Source organism: Prionailurus bengalensis, chromosome D1 (assembly GCF_016509475.1).
Source record: "Prionailurus bengalensis isolate Pbe53 chromosome D1, Fcat_Pben_1.1_paternal_pri, whole genome shotgun sequence".
Taxonomy (NCBI): Eukaryota; Metazoa; Chordata; class Mammalia; order Carnivora; family Felidae; genus Prionailurus; species Prionailurus bengalensis.
This window is the reverse complement of record NC_057346.1, coordinates 16,659,208-16,675,254: the sequence shown is the minus strand read 5'-3', so window position 1 is coordinate 16,675,254 and position 16,047 is coordinate 16,659,208. Positions and strand designations below refer to the sequence as shown.

General features: G+C 56.9%; 1 protein-coding gene across 4 annotated transcripts; it reads right to left on the bottom strand.

Annotated features, from left to right (window-relative positions):
* Window positions 1-2,243: 2,243 nt before the first annotated feature.
* On the bottom strand, window positions 2,244-15,742 carry ABCG4 (ATP binding cassette subfamily G member 4). 4 transcript variants are annotated; one of them, XM_043579595.1, is made up of 15 exons: window positions 15,614-15,741; window positions 14,727-14,976; window positions 10,474-10,591; window positions 10,217-10,349; window positions 10,041-10,091; window positions 9,693-9,838; window positions 8,430-8,553; window positions 8,187-8,301; window positions 7,874-8,016; window positions 6,523-6,621; window positions 6,131-6,299; window positions 5,933-6,033; window positions 4,441-4,599; window positions 4,155-4,273; window positions 2,244-3,990 (listed from the first exon to the last, which is right to left on the bottom strand). In XM_043579595.1, the coding sequence occupies exons 2-15, from the start codon at window positions 14,962-14,964 to the stop codon at window positions 3,765-3,767; spliced, it is 1,941 nt and encodes a 646-aa protein (XP_043435530.1). In that variant the 5' UTR covers window positions 14,965-14,976; window positions 15,614-15,741; the 3' UTR covers window positions 2,244-3,764. The 4 variants fall into 4 exon arrangements, with proteins under 4 accessions (XP_043435530.1, XP_043435532.1, XP_043435534.1 ...); XM_043579597.1 differs by lacking the exon at window positions 15,614-15,741 and adding an exon at window positions 15,178-15,227; XM_043579599.1 differs by lacking the exons at window positions 14,727-14,976; window positions 15,614-15,741 and adding an exon at window positions 11,366-11,417.
* Window positions 15,743-16,047: the final 305 nt, after the last annotated feature.

Here is a 16,047-nt window from a genome sequence, read left to right as displayed (position 1 = left end):
AACGCTGTGAATGTGGTCTCAGGGGTGACATTTCAGACCTGGGGGACTCTTCCAGCTTCACTCCACTTACCTAGCCGTGCGAGGCAGAAGGGCCCCCGGCTGCAGTTACTGGACACGGCTCAGAGCAAACCATTCCCCTCCCCCACCCCCAGTGGGTATGACAGCCATGTCGGCTTTATTAATAACATATCATTTGACCGGCATCTCGCGGACAGAAGTACCCTGAGTCACGCTGTGGGCACGTGCTCTGTCATCCAACCTCAGGATGGGGCACCAGGTGCTGTAGACCCATAGCGTGGAGAACTGCCTTAATCATCTCTGCCCTCCAGCCCCTTGCACGGGCCCTGGCACAGAAGGTGGCTGCATTGAAGGAAATGATCTCTGAGTCCGGGGAGGCTGGCACTCAGGGAGAGCAGGCCCATTCCTAAGCATGCTGGGACGGGCAGAGGGCACACCCCTGCAGGTTGATGGGACCGGTGGGAGAAATCGTAGGTGGCTCACAGTGGCAAGAGGACAGAATCTGGAGAGTTTGCTCAAGTTGCTTCTCCAAGCCTTGGTTTTCTTCTCTGTGAAAGGAGGAAATGATAATACTCATCCCCGCGGCCTCATGGGGTTACTGTAAGAATCGAAAGAGCTTTCTTTGCAAAGACATGAGCCACTCTACAAAATGTTCTCTGGGCCTGAGTGGCCCTTGCTGGCTCTGGATGGCTGTTCGTCTCCTGTAGCTCCCAAGGGCTCTTACCAGTGTGTGAGTTTATAAATGTTTTACTCTTTTCGGAGTATTTACATTTTGAAAGAGAAAGTAGAGATGAAGAATCTTAAGAAAGACGGCTTAATGGTGGGATTTTGTGCCCTCTGGTTTTAATAAGCCCCCTGCAGGCATTACTCCAGGGAAAGGGCGGCACCCAGCATGGCCCCTAAAGCTAGCTGGGGTTCCAGAAGCTAGGACTCTGACCTCTTCCCACTTCCCACCACCACTCTGAACCCCTCACGATAACGTCCATCTCCAGGGGTGCCTGGGTAGCTCAGTCACTTAAGCGTCCGGCTCTTGGTTTCGGCTCAGGCCATGATCTCACAGTTCATGGGTTCGAGCCCTGCATCGGGCTCTGTGCTGACAGCTCGGCGCCTGGAGCCTGCTTTGGAGTCTGTGTCTCCCTCTCTCTCTCCCCCTCCCCCACTCGTGCCCTGCCTCTCTCTCTCTCTCTCTCTCTCTCTCTCTCAAAAGCAAATAAACATTTAAAAAATTAAAAAAAAAAAAAGAAGTCCATTTCCAGGCAGGCACCCAACCAGTAATAGACTACACCCTCATCTAGCCTGGGACACTTAGCTCTGCATGTAGCACATGCAAGGTAGTCCTAGCAGCTGGCAGGGTCAATGTGAGTCCCTTCCTTCAGTCCCCAAGCTTCAGGATCAGGAAGGAAGAGGGTGAGACAATGTGCCGCTTCTTGGGTCACCTCGCCACCAACCTTCAAGGACTTCTGGGCAGTTGTCTACTGCAAACCTCAGACCACCAACCCACGTCCAGTCCTGATGGCTGATGGCTGGGCCCTGGTTAAGTGTGGCTCAGGGACGGGGCTGGGGGGTGGGGGGCAGGAGAGAAGAGAGGAAGAAAAAGAGAAAGCTGGGGTAAGTTCGGTGAGGTACCTGGTATTCTCATCCTAGCGCTTAGGCTCCGGGGTCTTTCCTGCTTCTCACTGCCCTTTATGACCACTGACTAGAAGCCCTCCCCCCCCCCCCCCCCGCCCCGCCAGGCACAACCGGGGCTCAGTGAATTCTGAAGAGAGGGACATGTATCACTTGGTGAGAACACACCCACGCAACAGACACAAGGCACCCACACAGAGCATGCAGGTCCACCCTCATCATCATCATTGGCCAGTGTCAAGAATGAGGAGTCTGGAGGCAGAAGACCCGGTTCCCAGATCTGGCTTCACCTCCATTAGCTAAGGGTCCCTGGGCAAGTTACTTAGCCCACGTCTCAGTTGTCTCATCTGCAAAATGGGTTATCATGAGGGACGATGCAGAGTCGGCATCGGACTTTCTTGAGATAATGAACACAAAGCATTTGTAACATATAAAGGTACTTTATATGCTATACGTTCGCTACCTTGACATGTACTAGCTTGGCTTACCACCCACTGCCACAAACTCCCTAAAGCACGCAGACTCCTTTCAAGTGCTTCGAAGACCCCCTCACAGCCCGTGGTCCTGGGTGCCACGCCCGTACACATTTCTACACGGCATACTGTATAAATATAGGTTTTATTAATAATGGGTGAAACCCCACAAATACAACTGGCATCTCTGGGTGATGGCGGGAATCCGTGGCAGGACAAGAGAAGGAAGAGTGGTATGTGTACAGAAATCAGGGGGGCGGGAAAGAGCCCTGGGGGAAGGGGAAATCAGAAGCGGCGTGAGCCTTGGACCTACCACAACGGCCAGACATGTTCTGTGTCTGTCGCTCTGGTGCCCAGGGGCCGCCTTGGCTGATGGGAAGGGTGTGGAGAGACCCAGACGGGAGTTTGAATGAGCAGCAAGCGGCTGGGGAAGGGGTAAGAGGGTGAGAATACCAGCCTGACGCACAAGAGAGGGGGCATGGGGTGGCAGGCGGCCAAGGCCCACGGATGCCCGTGCCTGTGTGCTTGTGTTGGCTCCTGAACTCCAGAGAGATAGTGCCTTGTGCCGCCCCTGACTTGGAGGGGAAGGAAGACTCGGGGGTAGACACCTGCAGATCCTGGAGACACCCCGGGCAGCACCCGCCTCAACCTTACAGTCCAAGCGGCATGGCCAGGAGGAGGCCGGCACTGCCCTTCCCGCAGCTCCCACCGCCACCACTGCCACCATCGCTCCTCGGAGCCACGGCGGACAGCGAGTGTGTGTAGGTCTGAGATTGCCTGTTCGCATGTATGCGCCCGTTAACTCTGGGGAGGGGAGGGAGTTTTGCAGGACCGGGCAGGAGAAGCAAGAAAGGAAGCTTGGTCTTCTCCTACTCATGCCCCAGAATAAAGTGCATTCTCCAGTTCCAGTGGCAGGTGAGAGAGAAACACGAACATTATTGCAGAGGTGCCACCAGACCCTACCCCCACCAAAGGGGACGGGGAAGGGTAAACGGGGCGTGCCGTGGCCCCAGGCCTCTCCAATCCCCAGGATTGGGAGGGGCGACCCAGACAGAAAACCCAGCTTCTGTCCCAGCAGATTGTCCAAGGCGGCCAGGTCTGGGGGTGGGGAGAAGGTGAGGAGGAGGAACAGACTTCCAGAGCCTTCCCTGCTCCGTTCCAGTGTCCAAATGGGACTTCCAGGGGGCCCCACCAGGGCCCAGCCCTGGAACCTGAACCTCAGAACAGTCCAGTTTACAAACACTTGTGTGGCGGGGACCCCCAGAGGAGGCCACTTTGGTCAGTTGTAAGTGGGGGCCTGGAGACCCTGGGGCTCCCAGGCAGACAACAGAGGAGGGTGCCGAGGGCGGGAAGGAGGGCGGCAGCCTCCTAGTGGTCTTTGCATGCAGATGTTGGAGGGACTAGGGAGGAAGCTACAAACTGCATCAACTGGGGAAGACTCCTGGGCATGGCGGGGAGGGCTGGAGCCCCGGTTGCCACGGCCACGGCCGGGAGCGCAGTCCAGCAGCCAGCCTGTGGAGCAGCTGAGAGAGGGGAGGATGGCTGCACCAGCAACCAGTGCCAAAGTCTACGAGGTTAAAACAGTCCCAGAGGGCTGGGGCTGGGGGCTTCCGCTGCGGGGGCTGGGGCGCAGGCCAGGGCAAGGCTCTATCTCTCTGACTTGACCCGGTAACGGAGCACAAGGTACGCCAGCAGCCGCAAGGCCAGGAAGAAGATGCCCAAGACCAGGAAGTCCATGTAGAGCTTGGCGTCCTCCACATCCAACGCTCGGAGGATACTCTGTGGATTCTGGAAAGGGCAGTGCTCCTCCAGGCAGGTCAGATCTTCTCGATCCATGCCATAGATGGTCAGAATCACACCCTCAAAGCCATACCTAGGCACGTGGGGACATCAGAGCAGGATACAGAGCATAGGTCACTGTTCCCTGGGCAAACCGCCAGGGCCCAGTTGCAACTCTCTCAGCCCTGGGGCCCGGGCTCCTGCCGGAGGGTGGGGGTGGGGGGAGCAGGGACAGACGGTGAGGGAAGGGGCACTGACCTGACATAGGAGAGGTAGGAGCTCCATTGCAGGTAAGTGGGGATGGTCTTGAAGCTGACAAAGAAACCGGAGAACAAGAGGACAGGGATGGCGGTAACTGGGCCCACAAAGGTGGCCACCTGGAGGGGAGGGAAGGGGACCGGGCCATCACAGGAGTGACCAGGATAGACTCAGGACTGAGGTGGCCCCGGGGTTTCCCACAGATCCATTCCTATGCCAGCCCCTGTTTCCTCCCACCAGATCCTGTCCACCGCCCCTCAAGATCCCCAAGTGCCGGCCCTCCCACCTGTAGGGAATTGGAGGCGGCTCCAATCAGCAGCCCCAAAGACTGGGCCACCAAGGCGGTGGCAGTGGCCAGGGCTGAGAAGAGCAGGAAGCGACTGGTTTCAGCTGGCTGGCCTGTCATCCAGTACATAATGCTGCAGTATACCACCGGGCACACCACCTGGGGAGGGGACACAGGCCTGGGCAGTGGACCGCGAGCCAGGGGCACAGTAGAAGCCCTAGAACAGCTCTTCCTCGAGCGTCCGTGCTTAGTCCTGTCCCCGTGCTCTGTCTGCTGTCCCCCCCCCCCCGAGGCTGACCCATGACCCCTTCCTTCCTGGCTATATGAACCTATTCTCTTCCTCCGGTGTCACCATTTCCATTAGACCCACTCTGACCAGTTCAGGCATGGCGACTTCTCCATATCTGAGCTCCGAAACCTGGACCAGCTTATTGTTTGTATTGTTGATTAATCAACTCTGCATCGGAAGCACACTTTGTCCCCCTCTGAGCTATCAGCTCCTGGAGGCGGAGTCCAAACCCACGAGTACGGTACGGCAGGCTGCCCCCTGCACGGGGGCGCCCAGTCAGGAGGCCACCAGAGGCCGAGATACAGCTGTGCTCTCCCCACAAAGCCATGCACCCTGGCGCGGGGCAGCAGCCGCCCTGAGGAAGGGGCATCTTCGTCCAATCTGCACAAAGGTGCCCTCGGGATTATTGGTGGCCCTGGAGCTTGGAAAAGAGTGGCAGTGGCAAAAAAAAAAAAAAAAAACCAAAAAAACAACCCAAACTGGCTAACATTTAGTGGGCACTTTAGTGCATGCCAAGCACTGTTCTTTTTTTTTTTTTTTTTTTAATTTATTTTAATGTTTACTTTTGAGAGACAGAGTGTGAGCAGGGGAGGGGCAGAGAGAGAGGGAGTCACAGAATCCGAAGCAGGCTCCAGGCTCTGAGCCGTCAGCACAGAGCCCGACGTGGGGCTCGAGCCCGTGAACCGTGAGACCACGACCTGAGCCGAAGTCGGACGTTTAACTGACGGAGCCACGCAGGCACCCCTACCAAGCACTCTTCCAAGTACTTTACACGTATTAACTCATTTAATCCTCAAAAACGACCCTGAGGTAGATACTCTCGTCACCCACTTTATAGATGGGGATGTGGAAGCAGAGAGAGACAGGGGCTAGCTCAACGTCTCCCGGCTACCAAGTAGCACTAAGGCCCCAGGGACTCCACCAGCCCCCACTGCCGTGGATAAGATTTACAGAGTCATTCACGGGGTTATTATTCTTATCACTGTCTGTCTGTCATCGGTCGTTCCCACAAGAACATAAGTTCCACAAGGTCAGGATTACATCTGTCTTATTCGTTGCCGGATCCCAGCGCCTGGTGCACAGTAGGGACTCCCCGCCTATTTGCTAAGTGAAAGGGAAAAGAAAGGATGGCAGGGGACAGGGTTGAGGGAGGCCAGCAAGCAAGTGAGGAAGGAGCCAGATAGGAGGGAGGAAGAGGCTTACCTGAAAGGGCACGTCGGCCATGGTCTTGGCCAGATAATATGCTTTGAGGCTGTACCAGTAGTTGAGATGCTCCCTCATGAAGACTGCCATCTCTAAGGGGACTGAGGACACAGGCAGATTAGGCACAGCTGTCTGATACCCTGACCCCCTGTGCCCCCAGCCTCCCCCCCACCCCCCACCCAGGGCAGCTCAGCTCACAGGTGAGCACAGTTGGCATAAGGGCAGCAAACATGAGAAACAGCATGGAGAAGAAGAGGCAGCCGGTGTTGTTGAAGACCTTGCTGGCATCGTTACCGATGTGCAGGTAAAGGAGACCAATGAGCACGCCGATTACCACGTGGGACACAAACCGCAGGTGGGTCAGGACCTGGGTGAGGAGAGGGGATGGGCCGCAGGCCAGGGGTGAGCAGCCACGCTGGGGTAGGAACTCAGAGCTGCCCTCGCGGACACACAGACACACAGGGGTACTGGGAGACTGCCGGCGGTGGGGGCTGGGGGGAGGGGGGACATTCCCCTCCCAGCTGCTGAGATCCTATGCCCCCCCAAAGCCAGGCCTTACCAGCCTCTTCTCCCCCAACTTGATGCCTCACCGTGTCCCTGAGGATGGACAAGAAGGTCCTCTTGAAAAGGATGCAGAACTGTGTAAGGGTGCTGGTGGCAAAGGTGTGGCTTTCAATGGGATCCACTTCCTGGGGAGAGGACATTGGCTTAGGTGAGCCTGTCCCACCCACTCACTGCACATCCAGCTCAGTGATGGGAAAACCCCTGAGCCCTTCCTCAGGGCAGGGGTCCTCCAGGTGTACTGATGGAAAATTCCCCACCATTGAGGTGCGTGCCTGGAAGCTGGCCTCAGAGTCATGAACTGGAGCGAGATTCCGAGAGAGAGAGAGAGAGAGAGAGAGAGAGAGAGAGAGAGAGAGAGACAAGGAACAAGTAAAAACGTGGGAGGCAGGAGAGAGCAAGGAGGTCAAGGACACCTGTGGGGGCTAATAGGAGATCCGTCACTCCTCTTCTTTACTCCATCAAGAAGCCTTTACCCCAAGGGCATGATGACAATCATATCTAGCAATGATAATAATGACGGCAGCAACAGTAAGGAACCCTTCTGGGTTTTGAGGCCAGCATCCATCGTATCAGTTCAGAAGAAAGAATTAACCAGAGGTCATATGGCCTCCAGGCACAGCTGGACCAACCAAGGGATTGTCGGAGTGCAACGCCACCAGCTCACAAGTGGTTAATTATCACTACCCTAAAGATATAAGCACCAGATGGACCGAATGAAATCTCTAACATAGAGAACAAAGATTTTTCAGATTCCAACTCTCTTGAGGTGGGAAAGATCTCCATCTGCTCCGGACGAAAGAGCACCACAGCACCTGCTGGCATGACCTTATGGGTCTCCAGTCAACGCCATCCACCTTCTCAAGAGACCCTTGCCCCAACTTTTGGCCTTAAAAACCCTCACTTGCAAGCCCCTGGGGAGTTTGGGACTTTTGAGCACTAGCTCCCCATTCTCCTGGGTGGACCTACGGTGCAAAGACATTTACGTGATGATCTAGTTAGTCCTGCCAATGACCCTGGAGGTAAGTGTCGTCACCCCCAGGCTGCAGATGACAGTAGGACACGTTTTGGCCATGAGGCGAGAGACAGCATCTGTTTTGCTTACCAGGTGGCACCGTGCCGGCACCGAGGACAACACACAGATGCTCAGTAAGAACTTGCTGAACAAATAAATGAACGAGAACACCAAAGCTCAGAGGTCGAGCAACGTGCCCAAGGTCACACAGCTGTTAATAGTAGGTCGACTCCAAGTGCTGGGTTCTTCCTAGAACCCAGTGGTTGTGATGCCTCTGGGGGAAAGCCTCTTTGGCAGGGCCGTTGTCCATCGTCCCATCCCCCCTCCCCCACTTGTCCTTCTCTGCCGTCTCCACCCCTACTCACCTGAGGGCAAGGGGGGCAAGGGGTGGGGACCTCATTCTTCTCTGGGATGCTCTTCTTCTCAGCCATGGTACAGAGCCCATTCTGCACAGCCCTGAACAGCATGGGGTTGAGGTCTCCGTACTCTCCAGAGGCCACTTCGATGACTAGGAGGCACAGAGGGGAGCGCTTAGCTCAGATGCATCCTTGGTTCCCAAGGGCAAGCCAGCCCCTCCATGGGTGTGTGGGGAAGGCCGGTGACAGTGAGGCCTCTGCCCCCGAGGAGGCCCGGGTGCATGACCCGATCCCCCAGGTTTGGCCCAGCGTCATCACTCACTGAAATCAGCCGGGTTGTGGTAAGTGGGGCAGTGCAAGCCGAGCCCCTTCAGGTAGGGGATCAGGTTGGTGACCACGCCCTTGAAGATGCACTGACCCTGGCTCAGGATGTAGAGCTGAGGCAGAAAGAGAAGGGTGAGGAAAACACAGCCAGTGGACCCGGCAGGCCCCACCAGCACCTCTACTGATGCCCTGCTCTCTCCCCGTTGCAGGCCAGGCACGTGTGAGGCCCAGAGACCCTCACCTTGTCAAACATCTCAAAGAGCTTGGCACTGGGCTGGTGGATGGTGCAGATGATGGTACGGCCCCCCTGGGCCAGGGACTTCATGAGGGACACCACTTGGAAACAGGAGGCGCTGTCCAGACCACTGTCCAGAGAAAGGGGGTGGGGTGGGGTGAGGTGGGCGGAGCCGAAGAAGGGAGTGTTTGGGGTGGGGCGGCTGCTATGAAGGGGATGGAGCTGGCAAGGAAGGGAGTCACTGGCCATCCCCGTAGCCTGTACATACTGGACGATTCAGGCGTTTGGAGTTACCAAGAGGCCCAGAGCACCACTCAGTTCGACAAGCAAATATCCAGCGAGCACCTGTTGAAGGCCAGGCACTGGGATTACGGTGATGGATAACTAAGACGGGCTCTGGTCCAGAGGGAGGGAGAGAGAAGCGCACAGATCACTTGAGATAATGTGGAACGTGGCGTGACAAAGAGGGGAGGGTTCAGGTCTGCCATACAGGGGTTGGAGGGTAGTCAGAGAAGTTTGCCGAGTGCACGTGGAAGAAGAAGGAGCTACGCCAGTTCTGGTGGAAGGGCAGGCATGGAGGCGAAGGGCATTCCAGGCACAAGACACAGCATGTGCGAAGCTTAGAGGCAGGAAACACATGTCCGGCCCAGGGAAGTATAAGCAATTCAGTGTTATTAGAGCATAAAATATAAGACGTCATGAAGCAAGATGTGAGGCTGGAGAAGGAGGTTCAGACCAGGACCTTGTAAGTCCTCTGATTTTATTAGGAGGGCAAATGGGAACCGTTGGGTGTGTTTTCAAGCAAGGGAGTGAGAATCGCCAGACTTGTCTTTTAGAAAGCTCTCTCTGGCTGCACTTTGGAGGAAGGATTGGCTGGAAGAGACTGGAGGCAAAGAGATGGGAGTCGGTTGCAGAAATGCGGGCAAGAGCTGCTGATGTCCTGAACTTAGGCAGGAGCACTGGGGATGGGGGTGGGGCAAATCTGAGAGACGGAGAAAGGAGGTAGAATCAGCAGGATTTGGTGACTGATTGGCTGTGGGGAAGAGAAGGAGAGGGAGGCATCAGTCAAGGAGGACGTGGGATTTCTGCCTGCATGAAGGATGGGGCTGCTACGGCAATAGGATTGGCAGGGACGGACGAGGAGTAAGCCCTTGTCTTGGCCCCGGGAGGCTGCGAAAGCGGACTCTGGTCTCCAGCAGTGGAGCAGATTCCCCGGGCTCAGGGCTGAGAGGAGGGGGCATCCTGCTGGAGGACGAGGGGGAGAACTACCTGGTGGGTTCGTCAAAGAACATGACCGGCGGGTTGTTGACCAGCTCCAGGGCGATGGCCAGGCGCTTCCTCTGCCCACCGGAGAGCAGGGCCGTCCTCGTGTGGGAGCAGGACATCAGGCCCAGTGCTGTCAGGATCTCCGTCACCTGGCCCAGGCCCCACCCCCATCCCAGGTCGGCTTCAGATTCTCCGCTCCTCCCCACCCCCACACCACCCCAACTTAAAGAAGTCTTCCCTTAAGTCCATTGTCCCCACCCGGGCCCCCCCCACCCCAACTCGGGGCTCTAGGACTCAGAAACACACACAGGGCAGCCGTCCTGTTCTCACCCCTGTCTCTTCCCCACTCACCAGTTCCTTCTTCACCTCTTGCTTCTCACTCAGCTTCAGGTTAGCAGAGACCTGAGGCCCAGAGAGTAGGCGGGTCAGATGTGTGTGGGAGGGGGGCCCTGACTCGACCCCTTGAGGATGGGGGCAGGGGGACAGAAGCGGGGGCTGGGAGGAGGAGGCGGCCATCCAGCCCTCACCATCATGGCTTCCAACACCGTCAGGTGTGGGAGCAGCATGTCTTCCTGCATGATGTAACAGGACATCTTGCGGAAGGTCCTCAGTTCCCGCGGCCTCCCGTTGACCAGGATCTGCCCCTTCATGCCAGACTCCCTGGAGAAACATTGGTCGCGGGTGGGGGGTCAAGGCCACTTCAGATCCCCTTCTGGGCTCTCCCGGGGATCCGGATCCGTCCTCCCGTCCCCTTTCCCCGCTTCCGCCCCAGCTGCGTCCTCACCTGTACCCTGCCAGGATGTTCATGAATGTGGACTTGCCAGCCCCCGAGGGGCCCATGATGCCGATCAGCTCCCGGCGGCAGAATTTACCCGACAGGCACTTGAGGAGGGTCTTATAACCTGCAGTGAGGGAGGGAGGCACTTCTGATCAGGGCTGCAGTGAACAGAGGAGCCCCAAACTCTTAGCAGCGGCCATGGCTTTCATTGAAATAGGCAGTCCCTACTCAGGGTAAACTGATTCGGACGGAGGATCGACCTTCAGAGCAGCAAGAGTGTTCACACCCTCTCATCCTGGTCCCCTAGAAACGGCCACTCCTAATGTCGAAGCATCAGAGGTGACCATACTCTTCGGTAGGCTATGAAAAACCTCCACACCTCATGGATGGTCGCGGAGAGCGGGGTCAAGCGTATAGACGACCCTGCTCCCCTTCTATACACACAGCAGTGACCCTCACTGCCTCCAGGAAGATTTTCCCAACGATCAGCCCGAGTGAGCTGGTCGAATGTCCTCGGTGTTCCCATAGCGCTTTGCATATGCCAGCATGGTGGCTATTTGACGCGCCTGTCTCTCACCCCCTCCCCACCCAGCCTCTTAGTCTGTGAGCCGCTTGGGGGCAGAGTCTGTGGCTTGCTCATCTTTGTAACCTCAGGAGACCGTCTGGCAGGTACTAGGTGCTCAGTAAGTGTTCCCGGAGTGAGTGTTCTCAGAGCTTTTGCTTCATTCTGGAAAAGCCTTCTTTGTGCTCCCTTGGCCCCCTTGGCTTGTCTCTGCGGCCCCTAACGTGGCCCAGTAACATCTCATCATTCATTCACTCGTTGGGAGGCAGCATATGCATTAAGAGCACCGATTTGGAGTCAGGTGGATCTAGGTTCAAATTCTGGCTCCACACTTACCAGCTGTGTGACCTCAGGCAAGTTGCTTAACCTCTCTGAGCTCCAGGTCCCTCATCTGTAAAATGAGGATGATAGTACCTATCTCATAGGGTTGTTGTAAAGAGTCAATGCGATAATATATGTAAAGGCATATGACACAGTGCTTGGCACATAGAGTATATTTAAAAAATGACATTTTATCATTAATTCCATTTGACAAATGTTTATTGATATCCACTACATTCCAAGCTCTGTACCAGACACTGGACAAAAAAAAAAAAAAAAAAAAAGGAAGAAGACACATTTCCTGCTTTCAAGAAAGTCATAATCTGGGGCATCTGGGTGGCTCAGTTGGTTGAGCGTCCGACTTCAGCTCAGGTCACGATCTCACAGTCTGTGAGTTCGAGCCCCGCGTCAGGCTCTGTGCTGACAGCTCAGAGCCTGGAGCCTGGAGCCTGCTTCAGATTCTGGGTCTCCCTCTCTCTCTCTGCCCCTTCCCCGCTCATGCTCTGGCTCTCTCTGTCTCAAAAATAAATTTAAAAAAACATTGAAAAAAAAAGAAAGAAAGAAAGTCATAGTCTAGGTAAAAATGGTGGGAACGTCTGTGGATCTAAGGAAAGATAAAATAAGGGTTATAATAGAAGCGCAAATAATGCACAATGAGAATGCAGAAAATGGAACTGAGGAGGGTGGAGGGGCAAGGGAAATATCAAGAATGGCTTCCTGGAAGAAGTGGCAATTGAGCTAAGCCTTGAAGGATGCTCAGCACTCAAAAATGGAGAGGAAAGTCAGAGGCTCGCCAATCCTTGGAAGGAGGAGCTCTGCCTTGTGGGAGAATATACAGAACACAATCCAGGAAGCAGAGGTCAGAGACTACAGGGAGTCACCCGGGAAAACAAGGTAGAGAGGAAGGAGGAAGCCCATGAGACCAGCCTTGCCTCGTATGCTTGCAGACCTGCCTCAGTGAGGCAGAAACACCAATCTCCCACTGGAGATTTTGTCCATTACCACCCTCCTCCGACCCCCACTGAGCCCCACTCCCTCTCCACAATACCTCCTTAGCAGAGACAGCGAAGGGATGTGATCTTTCACTCTCCCTCCACAGCACCCAGCTATCCCTCTGGACGCATCCATTCAGAAGGAGGCTCAGCTGCTGTCCACTCTGGGGTCCTGAGCGCACTGACGGCCTGGATAGTGCTTTCCCGTTTATAAACTCATTACCCGGGTTGCTGCTACGGCAACATGGACGAGCCAACTGGGGCCCAGGGACATCCAGTGACTCACCCAAGGTCACACAGCAAGTTCTTCACTGGGAGAGGGCAAGTCACAGGTTCTATCCCTCTGCCTCACTCATTATGACCATCAATCCGAAAGACGTGTGGTTGTATACTCCAGCAAACGCCTTTCAGAACCACTCACAGGAAATGATTTCTTTTGCAGGGGAGGAAACTGGCAATGATGAACCTTCCTCTCATTTAATCACAGCCAAGCACTAGATTGGACACTGATGCCTAATACAAATATCATCTCACACTTGCCTTTCACAAAGCATTTCCACAGATAATGTCTCAGCTAAGCCTGTGCAATGACATTTCTTATCACCCCTATTCACAGATGAGGCAAGCGAGGCCAAGAGAGGGTAAGCAGATGGCCCAAGGTCATCTTCCAGTGGACAGGCGGCTAGGAACCCAGTCTTTGAACCCCTGCTGTTCCATAGCTGCTCTTCATGGGAAGGGCCTGCCAGGCCTTGACATAAAGACACATCAGAGTTCTAGTCCTGCCTCAGTCAGTAACTCTCTTGCAATTCTGTCAAGTCCTGTCAAAATCAGGACAGTAACGTCTCCTCCCAAGGCATAACAGGGTTATTGTGAATGTTAAGTGAGGTGTTTAATAATAACTAATAGGAAAGTGTTTTGAAAACAAGAAACACCGTAATAATTGGGGGAAATGGGCGGCAAATCCTTACCTGGGAAAGGCAGAGACTACCCTCTCTCCACATCCCTCTCTCTTTTTCCTCTCTGCCCACCTCTGATTTCTCTAATTGCTTTCTGTCCTCCAGACAAGGGGAGAGGGACTCCGGTGAAAAGGCAAGTCAAAGAGAGGAGGACAGAAGACAAAGAAAAGGGCAAGGGGCAGAAGAGACAGCAAAGTGGACAGTGGAGAGTATGGGGCTGGCAAGGTCAAAGGAGAAAGGACCTGGTCAGAGGTGCCAGTTTGTGACCGGTGGGTGGGATGAAGCAACCGGTCCATCTAACTACATTTCTTTCTTATCTACACATCTCCTTGAAACTGAGGAAACGAGAGGGCTAAGGACATAATGGCTACCTCTTCATTTTGCCCAGAGCTGGTCTCGGGGCGAGAGGCTGCTCAGGGACGGGCACCGGGCAGGGGGCCCAGAGGCCTCAGTTGCCATTGGCTCAGGCCCCGTGACCTTTTGGTCACTCATGGGAGTGAGGGTGGGGAGTACAGAGACAGCTCATGCTTGGTCCTGCTCGGAAGCACCCCAAACTTAATTCTTAAATCTCAGAGAACAATGTCCCAGCTCCACCCCTCGTCCACACCCAGCTCTGGGGGAAAACAAAAACAAAATAAACCCCTCAGCTTCTCTATTCCCAGCGCAAGCTGCCCGTGGCCGGCCAGGGGCAAGGGATCCAGGCGATGGCGAGGGTTCCCAGGAACTCAGAGCCCCAGCCCTTCCCCACCTGTGCTGATGAGAGAAAAGAGGAGGGGATGGGAATTGGTGTACCAGGGAAGTTAAGAGACGGGGAAAAACAATACGCAGAGAGCAGGAAAACCTGGCTTCTGGTCCCGGCTCTGCCACGTATGAGCTGTGTGGCACTGGACAAGTTACTCAACTTCCCTGGACCTCAGTTTCCTTATTAGTGACGTGAGGATGTCATCTCTCTTGCTAAACCCTCACCCTCCCTGCCTCGGAGGACTTCAGCAAGAATGGAGTAAGATGACAGGAATGAGAACATCTTTTAGGATTAGCAGTGTTCTGTGGGTACAAGGCTGTTGCTAACCGCTGGGGAGAACCTGTGCAACACAGCCCCCCACTTCCTCGCACCAGCCCTCAAAGGCAGGAATTCTACCTAAAAATAAAGAAGGAAAACTCCGCAAGAGTCACTGAACCCCCCGAGGTCATCATGTCAACTTAGAGGGAGAAAGCTCCAGTAGCCAGTTGAACCTAGAGTCCCACACAGTGCTCGCGGGTGTGGGGGGAGCACGGCCCCGCCGCCTCAACCGTGTGCAAAGCCAGCGGGTTGAGATTTCGGTGCTCCCGCAGGGCCCATTGGTGCGGAACAGGGGGCTCCCAGACCTCCTGCTCTCCACGAGGCAACTCCTGGGGGCTCCACAGCTCCCCACCAGACTGCTCCCTTACCCCGTTTGCGCCAGCAGGGCCCCTCCCGCACGGAATAGGACAGCTCCACGAACTCGATGTCCACTGCTGAGCGCTTGGGTAGGTGGGAGAAGCGCTGGGCTTCGGTGATGTGGTTCTCCACCTTCTTCAGGTGCGTGGTCAGCATCGGGGGCTCCGCCCCGTCCTCCAGCGCCACGGCCATGGCCACGGCCCCGGGTCCTAGTCCACAGCCCACGGCCTCCAGCGCCTTCTCCGCCATCACGCCGCCGGCCTGCAGGGAGAGGGCCTGCTCGGTTCGGCGGAGACCCCCAAGCCTTGGCTCAAACCTCCCTCGCCTTCTAATGCTCCCCCGCCCCCACTCCCCGCCTCTTTCTCTGGGCAGATCTGCTACGGAGAGCACCCCACTCCCCACCGCCAGAGCGTCTGCCCCCTCCTGCCCCCCACTCCCGGCGCAGCAACGCTCGGTTCCGACCTCTCCTCGGTCCGGCCAGCCCCAGCTCCGGCTCCAGCCTGGCCGCAGCCCGACCCCTACAAGCCCTCACCCGCTCCCCCCTCCCCGCGGTGGCTCTAATCTCCTTACCCCGCAGGCCAGCAGCCCCTGGGGACTGGAGGGTTGGGGAGCGGGGAGGAGGGAAGGGGCGGCCCGCGGAGGCTGCCCGCTAGCTGGTCTGGGTAGCCGGGTGCGCGCAGGGCGGACCGGGGGGAAGGCGGAGGAAGAGGAGGCTCTGGGCCTCCCGCAGCATCCCCCTCCCCATCCCCGGGCGCGACGCCCGGCCCGCCCCTCCCGCCGGCGCCCCGGGGCCCCGGCGGCCGCACCACCCGCACCCAAGACCTCCCCCCTCCACCGCCGCGCCAACTAGCCTCCCGCGGCGGGCTCCCCCCTCCCCATCTCCCGCGTGCCTAGTCACCTTGATGCGCCCCCGGGCCGGTGCGGACCGAGAAGCTTGGCGCTGCCGCGGGCCGGGGATGGAGACTCCGGGCCCTTCTCACCTGCCTCCGGCTGCGGCACCGCGGCCCGGCTCCCGGTCCCGGCGGCGCGGGCCGGGGCGGGGCCGGGGCGGGGCGGGCGACTGGGGAGGGCCCGGGCCCCAGTCCGCCGAGAGATGACAAGGATGGGGAGGGGCGAGGGGGGCGCGCCCCGACTCGGCTGGGCTGCGCACGCCCGGTTCCCGGAGCCCGGTCCCGGGCGCTGTGTCCTCCCGAGCCCGCCGGGCGACTGCGCTCTGCCCCCAGCTACTGCTCGCCGGTCCCGCTGTTCTTAAAGGGCCCGCGCGGCCCCGCAGCCGGCGGGGGGCGAGCAAGGCGAAGGGGACGGCGGTGCCGGCGACGCGGAGGCCGGAGC